Source organism: Cariama cristata, unplaced genomic scaffold, assembly GCF_000690535.1.
Source record: "Cariama cristata isolate BGI_N322 unplaced genomic scaffold, ASM69053v1 scaffold15356, whole genome shotgun sequence".
In the NCBI taxonomy this organism is placed as follows: domain Eukaryota; kingdom Metazoa; phylum Chordata; class Aves; order Cariamiformes; family Cariamidae; genus Cariama; species Cariama cristata.
In genome coordinates, this window is record NW_009621686.1 from 42,898 (window position 1) to 51,631 (window position 8,734).

At 46.7% G+C, this 8,734-nt stretch overlaps 1 protein-coding gene across 1 annotated transcript in view; it reads left to right on the forward strand.

Annotated features, from left to right (window-relative positions):
- Positions 1-8,734, forward strand: part of LOC104163172 (pappalysin-2-like) — a gene marked incomplete at its 5' end in the record, with an annotated part of 58,879 nt that overhangs the window by 42,889 nt on the left and 7,256 nt on the right. The window contains 1 exon segment of the mRNA XM_009702079.1: positions 233-464. Within this exon segment, the coding sequence (XP_009700381.1) occupies positions 233-464 (232 nt within the window).

Below are 8,734 nucleotides of genomic sequence, written 5' to 3' on the forward strand. Positions count from 1 at the left end.
TGAGCAAACTATGGACTGTGGCACCAGTCTGTGCTGTCCCAGCAGGGACACAAGGAGCCTCCACCACTGCTGCGATCTCTCGCTGGATGGGGTGCTGCTCTCCTCTCTCCCCCCCCCTTGCAGCATCTTCTGCTTCCCAAGCTGGTCTGTTGGGATGTGTGGGGGAGTGGAAGAGGTAAATCAAAAGCAGAGAAAATATGTCTAGAGCTGAGCTAGTGGCTTCTTTCTTTGCCCCGTCTCTCAGGGATGTACGAACTGTCATGCCAGCACAACCCCCTTGTCATCAACGTGACCCATGGCCAGGAGGACTCATCCCACCGGGCTGCTTCGGTGCTGCTCAACTTCTCCTCCCCACTCGTGGGCATCGCAGCCGTGGCCTTGCGGACCTCAGCTCAGTCTGGCTCCTCTGATACCACTACCTGCCTCCTGCAACACCAGGAGGAGCGTGACCATCAGCGCTACAGGTATGGTCTCCTCAGGGCACTTCCCAACGGGCACCCAGAGTACCTCTCTCTCCTGGGGCTTTGTGCTTCAGTTCTCGAGTTTTCATCTACTCACTGTTTCGTGACTATTCTCAGGTGGCTTTTAAGATGTTGTTGGAAAAATCTGGTGTAATGAGTCTTAATTTGCTTATCTTGATTTTGTGGGTGGCCGGTGCATCTGCACGAGACTACGTGAAAGGACTGTTCCCTGGTGGGAAAACCAAGCTCCCTCTGCTGAGGAGTTATCACCAAGTAGTACTGCTGAAGCTGAAATGTTGGTTTCTTCCGCATATGCTTTACAAGCTCCGTCTCCATCCATTCCAGTCTTCCCCACGCTGCAGGAGGTGGGGACGAAGCTCTCCTCCTCCTCGGCTCTGTGCTGGCTCCCCATCTGTCCCAGGCTCCTCACCAAGTCTCACCCTGCCCCTGTTGTAATGTGGCAATAACAATAATAGTAGCGGCAGCGCTTTAATTTATTGATGTCCGGCGCTCACAGACACGTGCCTGTCTTTGTAAAGCAGCAAGTGAGAGGCGGCGTTTGTAGAACGGGCGCCGCTCTCTGAGCGGGTCGTGCTGGCAAAAGGATGGGAAAGGACTGTTGTCCAAAATAGACTAAATAAACAAGGCAGAAAGAGCATGCTGAGCAGAGGCACGGACCCAAGGAGGAATGAAAGGATGGTGCTCAGCTTTGTCCTACAGGGGTAGCGGGGCTGATGACGGCCAGACCTGCCAAGTCTGGCTTTGCTTTCGGATCCCAGGCTCCCTGAAGTTACAAATGTGCCGATCCAGGGCTCTGGTTCAGCCAGTTACTCAAACCGCACTACTGGGAATCCTGATTTTGGGTCCAAGCTTTGCTGGAGCTGTGGGGGCGTTAAGAATGAAGGGCTTTGGCTAGGGTCATTGCATCACTGCTACTGTCATTTTTCTTCTGTTGATGGCCCTGGGTGGACAAACATCCCTGAGAATGAATGAGTGTGAGTGTGTTTGTCTAAAAGCTTGTGGTATCAAGGTACAATTGATTTATGCAGGGTTCTGGAAGCCACGGATATCCTGCAGCTGCTTTTCACTTTCTCTTTTTTTTTAAGTGCATGTGTGATTTCTACAGAAACATAAGTCTTAGTGATTCAGCATATAAATATTATTCTCAGCCTTACATTAAAGGATCAGCGTCCACCTGAAATGCAGTCCGTTTCCTCCTGGTAGCCGTTACAGCTATGTACACACATGCTTTTAAGACCACAGCCAGCTGATGTGGTTTTCCAATTACGTTTTCTCATCGTTTAAAATAATTTTGAGCTCTCATTGCTTGAGAGCTTCCCCCTCCTCCTCAGAAGTGACTGCAAGGAGGAACAGACTGACCGGACACAGCTGAGTGTCACTTATGGATGGGGAGAAGCTCATATAGGGACAAATAAAGAGGAAAACAGATTTTTTATCTTAGAAGTCTCTTTCTAGCTGAAGCACAAGCCAGTTGCCATATCGCCAAAGTGCACAGAGCTGTGTGCTCTCCCCTTTGTGTGGGCACAGCAGGACCTAGAAGGATCCTCACCTCTTCTCCTCCTCTTGCTGCTATCCTGCGGGCTCCTTGTGGCCCTGGCTTAGCTGCGGTATGCTGAATTGCAAGTTACACACGTGCCCTTAGCAAACACTCAGAGTAAATCAGATCCCCAGAGATTTTGGAGTAGGAAATGCTATTTATAGTAGTGCTTTTCTGGACAAAATGCTGGAATAGTTAGAGCGGGGTTAGGCTTACAACCTCCGGTAGCCTTACTAATAATAAAGGATCTGCTTCTTTTAAGTCTGGAAACATCCAAGTATCCCCACCTTATTATATTTTTAAAATCTATTTCATCTCCAAAACTAACGTACAGCAGTATTTTTATTTTTAAGGGCTAATAATCCATTTCATAAAAGGCAGGTGGAGTCTGGGGAAAAAATCCCCGATTAAAATCCCGTAATATAAAATCTTAAGAGGTTTAGAGACATTCAACTGTAAAAGGTCACAGAAGATCTGTGCTATTCCTGTAAAGAATTGAATTGACTGCTTCCACGCACCCAGCCTCATATGCACAGTACATGCGATGAGTGCTTTCCCAAAATAACCCAAGAAAGGGATAATAACAAAGGCAACAAAGAAATGAGGTTTCCTGACTTCAGTCTAGAAATGCTCGTTGCCAAAATAATAAATATATGATGGCTTGGTATTTCTGTAGCATCCTTCATCTTGAAGGATCTCAAAGTGCTTTGCAGGCTGAGGAAAACAAAGAGATAATGTTTTTGCTGATGAAATGCAGCCATCTCCAGGTGATGATGCAGCAGGCGTTTGACACTAGAAAAGTACATCCTTACTTTGAAAAAAGAGTTGCCTTCTGCTTTCAGACCTGCTTGAGGCACTGAAGGTTGGAAGAGCACTTGCAAACCAAAGCAGCGTGGTGTCCCTTCTTCACACCTCGCTACCAGCACCAGGAACCCCTCTCTACTGTCTCTGCCAGCAGCTCAGGCCTTGTCTTTGTTTTCTGTAACCAATTGCAACCTTACAAGGTCAGGTAGAAATCAGACTTTTAACAGGTTTCCACCCAGGAAACTCAAACTCTCCAGCGTTCGTCCTTTTCTTTGTGTTTTAAAACTGAGCCACAGTCCCTCCTGTTTTCCTTGGTACAGGTTATATACTGAACAAGGGGAACATTTTTCATTTCCTCTGTTATGTTTATTTTTAGCTTGGTTTTATTTTTAGTGTGCTTTACTTTATGTTAGCATATGCTCGGAAATGCCTTGGCGAGTTAACGGGAAAGGTGCTACAAAATGCAATCTGCATTGTGTTTTTGTTCCCTGTATGAGCACCCTCCTCTACTCCCACATAAGTGGGTTCAATGCACCGAGGGGTGTCTGGTTTGGATTCCTTTTATAAGGAAAGTGGATGTCAGGGAGAGAAAATCAGATGGAGGAATGAGTTGTTTACATATTTTTAATTGCTAAACTTTATTTAGCAAAGAGAAGAGGGCTATTTCCCAAGCAGGTTTTTATTTGGTTTGTTCTCTTTCTTCCAGGCACCAGATTTATGCAGAGTCAATTTGCGAAATGCATCTGTGCTGGTGTGAAAATTGATGGGGACCCTAGGTAGAGATGCTGGTATTTAATTTCCTTCCCTCTGGCCTAGGGTGTCCCGTGGCCAGGAACCACACACAGAGTGGATGGACCCTTGTGTTGGGATCCCAAGGTCATCCCCAACGGACTGAGACACGCTCAGGTCAAGATGTACCTCTATCCCCACTCTGTCCTCCCAGCCAGGCTCCACGTGCATGCGGAGTGCAGCCGTCATTGAGAATCCTCTGTCGTGAGGACAGCACACATTGCCTGGATGTCTGTTCCCTGCTTCTCTCAGGCACATGCAACCTCCTGGGTGCAGCGTGAGGCCCATCAGAGCAGGTTGTGTCTCTACTGCACCATGCACATCCTCTCTCCTTGGCCTGGAGGAAAACACCTCTCAAGAACCAAGCCTAGGGTATCCTGATCACTGCCTTTCCTGGGGCATGGGCTCACCTCAGTCTTTGCCTCTGCCCTTGAGACCTCTGAAGGTGCCTATCCTCTGGCATCAAAGCCTGTTGGCCTCTGGCGCTTCTCTTGTGGGGACTGATAGGTGGTTGTGACCAAGGCTTTACTGTAGGACTTGATCATTGCCTTCACTGTCTAGCTGGAAGGTGACGACGGAAACCCTTGGAGGTGGAGGGACCTTTTTCATGGGCTGCCGCATTCTGTTTGCTCTCTGCAGCCTAGTCAGCGTCTTGAGTTTAATGCTTTGTATATTGGTTTTGTTCTAGGATGCTCAAGGCATCTTCTGCCTTTCCCTGAGACTAGCCAGTCTGGCCTAGGAAAAAATATCTCCCAACACAAAAGTTTTTCACTGATTCGGTCTTGAGTCAAACGCAACAGCTAAACAGCTTAGAAACAGGGTGCTTGGTGTCACCTCATGGAAAGGGCCACGCAGTCTGATAAACTTGTTCCAAGCGTGGCCAGCCCCTGGTACATCAAGGGAAGGTGAATGACACCACAGAGCTGTTGTGTGAGGTGCAAGGCAGGTTTCCTTCCTGACCTTGGCACAGCTCCTGGTGAAACCCTGAAGCTTTGTCTTGGTTCCTTATTCTCTTACCAGTATGGACATTACGTGAGTCACACCAAGCCTTCTGTCCTTCCTGTATCTGGTGAAGAATGCAATAAGCACTGGGAGACCCTGAGGTTTGCCTGCAGAGCCCTCGGCGTACCGCTGCCACCACCCTGCCCCTGTTCTGCCCTGCCTTCCCTAATGGCACACACAGGCACTAGCATTTTTCACAGAAACTGGATTAAACGTGTCCTTCAGAAGGCTCTCTTATCTTGTGTTACAGGCTGCAGGAGGTGATGAGTCCACCATCTCCCCTGCTGAGCTATTCTTGTATCCAGTAACCCTCTCTGCTGAGAAGTTGCCTCTGATTTAAAGATGAAAGTTGTTGCTTTTGCTCCATCCTTGTCAGAAAGGTCTAAACGCCTCCTGCCAGCACACATTTCTTTGCGTGTGTGTCTGTACAGAGTGATCAGATCCTCTCACTATCTCCTCTCTGTCACGATAAATATTTTTTCCTCCTTAAATCTTATAGCAGAAGTCTTCCCATCCAGCTATGGCTTCTGCTTGCAGCTCCCTTGTGAAGTTCCTCTGCTATTTCTATGTGTTTCTTGGTGGTGGCTGTGGATCAGAAGTGAATCCCTCTGGATGCAATAGGAGGTGGTAAAAAGGAGGTACAGTGTGATGCTGTGGGGATCAGATATGGATAAAGGCGTTCTTTGGGATAGCTGAATATGTACCCTTGATGAATATTGGCAGATAAATCCTACCTGCGTGCTGGCCTCACGATGGGCAGGTGGGCCATCTGCCTTCAGGAAGGAGTCAGGACAACTCCTCTCAGGAGCGATGAAGGTACGGTCCGTCCTGCCTCAGGCTGGGAAGCTGACTAGACCAAATGTGACATCACATTCAGCCTCACTTTCTGTGCTTCTATAAATCTATTTTGGTGTAGCAAACAACAAAACAAAAAAAACAAACACGGAAAGGAGCTGTCTGGAAACACATTAAGATTGATCTGTTCTCACTTCTTTGTCTTCCTTTTCCGCTACGGCTACAGAGGGGCCAACAGGTCATCTACCATCTTACTGGTGCCTTTTCTCTATCTGTGAGTTAGATGACAGTGGGTGACTCACAAGGATGTTATTTTTTGCCAAGTTTCTTTGGGAGTCATGTACAGAAGCAAACATCTTTTCTTGAGACGGCAACCTCAATGAAGATTGTAATCAAGCAGCATCACCACCGTTGGGTCTGTACACGTAGCCTGCTCCCACAAGGACGGTTGCCATCAGATTTACTGGAAAAGTGAGACCTTTCCCCTTCACGAGAAACATGCCTGAGGGGAGAAATTCCCAAGTGTTTCCAAAACACCTTTTCTCACTTCCTAGCTATTCTCTTTTGCTAGACCACATTGAGGTAAACATCTTTTATCTCACTGATGTTCAGTGCTACAATCCAGACTCCACCAGAGTACATGCAGTGACTACTTTTAACTTCAGTTTGGCTGAAGCCTTTACCTTTCCATCAACATCTCCTGTAACCCACTCTTCCCCCCAAAATTTGCACCATTAGATGAACTTCTTACAATAATTTTCCCCTGTTAGAGTTGGAGCTTGACGATAAGGGCTGTTTTAGCAGCAATCTTTTGAAAAGCTTGGGTAGATAGTACAGCAATTCATGGATGATTTATTATACTTTAGGCAGCTGCACTGTATTTGGCTTGGCTTAGCTTGACTTGGGTATATCCATCAGTATTTCCTGGGTTCCATGAAATATTTGCTGTAAAGTGTGACATTTCAGCTTTTCAGAATTTGGGTTTTGTCACAACAAAATGATATCTCCCTACCAGCCTTGCCACCACTGGCACCACGCCGTTGCTGGCAGTTGCCTCCTACTTTTATTCTAGAAAGATGAAGGATCCTAAAGGAAAAGTTTTGCTCTAGTTTGTAGAATTGATCGCATTTCAGAACAAAGCTCTTACCGTTCCAGAGCAGTTAGGGCCATCACTAAGCAGAATTTCACAAATTGCCAGATCTGAAACTTTCTTTGATCTATGAGTTATGGGACTTGGTGAGCCCAGAAAATCATGCAGGCTGGTGCTGACGTGGAATAAGTTAGGAGAAAAAAACTTGGTATTTTGTAAAAATGTTGTTGACAAATCATTAGTTTGAGCTTCAAAAGATGCTGGGATAAAAATGGAAATTTTTTTGATGTTTCATGCAGAAAAAAAAAATATTGGCTCGTCCCACATCTTATACGGCCTGAATCAGAAATGGGCAAAAGTCAGGAGTTTGCAGCTGCGATACAGGAATTTCATTTATCATCAAAAGGAGAAAGAGCTCCTTCATGCTGAGATCAGAACTGGGCTAACTGCACCATTTCCTCGTCCAGCCTTCGTTAGGGTGTTCCAGCGGCTGGGAGCAGTGATTTATTCCATCACTTTACCCGAACCCTGGTAACACATGTGGATCATGATGAGGCCAGGCCACATGGCTTTTTTTTTTTTTTGTCCAGCACTTGTACATCATCAGACTTAAGGGTGTTCTGGCCCAGAGTACTGCAGTGATAGTCGTGATGATGCTGATAATAACAAAGGAAATGATCAAGGCAAAGTTTGTAAGTAGAGATGACATATATATATATATATTTTTTTTTAAGTTTACTGGTATATTTGAGAAAATCAGGCAGTTTTCAGTGATGTGAGCCCCTCTTCAGGTCTGGAATAGCAGCACCAGACTTCAAAGCTACGTGTAGGATAAGAACAGCTTCTCAGAACTTGAGTCGATAGGTCTTGGATCATTTCCAAAATAAAACCTAGTGGGTATTTGTGGGATGGGGAGGGGGGGTGTTAGTCACAGAGAAAAAGGCAAGTTAGTCATCTTTTGGGGCAAAGAGAAAGCTACTTTTTTCTAAAATATATCTATATGCACGTAAAAAAATGTGTGGTGTATATAAAAAGAAAGATTTTGATATTATGACCTATAATTATCAATCCCTTATGTATAACTAATCTATACAACATTTTGCATATATAGTAATACAGTAAGAAACTTGCTGATCTCTCGATCTACTTTATACCAACATTGCCAGTTACGTTTCCAAACTGGTGGAAAACCAAAATGCGCCTGTTAGTGCTGAAAAGGATCAGCGCTTCATTACTTGTTATTCAATAAACAGCGTTGTCCCGACTGCCGAGGCCGCCCTAGACAATGTGCCAGCACCAGCAGAGCTGCTCCAACCAAGCAGTTGGCCTGGCTGGATGTGTCTGGAAGGTGCCACCACCCCCCGTCAAACCAGTGCTGTGATGAGCACACACACCATAACTCAACGCAACATCATGAGCAGATGAAGTTGAGGATCTTGGGGTCCCAGTCTGGCAACCCAGCTGCCTTGTAGCCTACAGCTGCTTGGTGAACCCATCACGCATCTTCCAGCCCCGCTTCCCAACATATGGTCTACAATTTGACCAGATGTGCCCCGAGGCACCCAGGGGTAAGGACTTTCTTGCAGTGGTGTGTTGATGTAGCACCCAACACCATGGTCAGAGGGATGCTGCGCGCCAGCTGCAGCTCCCTTCGTGCCTGTGGCTGGTAAGGAAGGGGATGGGATGCAAGAGCAAGGCTGGAAAGAGGAGAAACTCAGCCCCTTTTGTCCATGCGTGTGCAGACACACACACACGAGGAGGTTTAGGACAGCGGCTCCGTCACAGGGAGGTGGAGTCGGGGACGGGAGCGTGCGAGCGCTGGGGGCACAGGCAGGGAGCAAAACAACTGCTCGGAGAAGGTGACTGCGGGAGGGGAGGGGAGAGGGCTACAATTGGTACCAGATGCCCTCAGAAGCTAATGACCTGACAAACGCTGTGCTCATAAAACAAATTCTTTAAAAAGGAAGCAAATGGAAATATAAGCTAGTGAAAGAATTTGCAGCAGCTGCCCTGAAACCATTTCTCACTTCATAAACAGGTCTGCATTGAAAAAACAGACCCTTTCTTCTTGTTCTCCTTTGTGGTCCCCTCCCGTGCCCACCGGCTCTTTCAGGGCTGCGGCCTGCAGGTTTCCACCGTGTCTTTGGCTCGGTGGACTTGTCCAGAGTCAACAGCACATTGCGTTCCCTTAATGTCCCTGTCGGCACTGATTTTCTTTTTTTTTTTTTTTTTTGT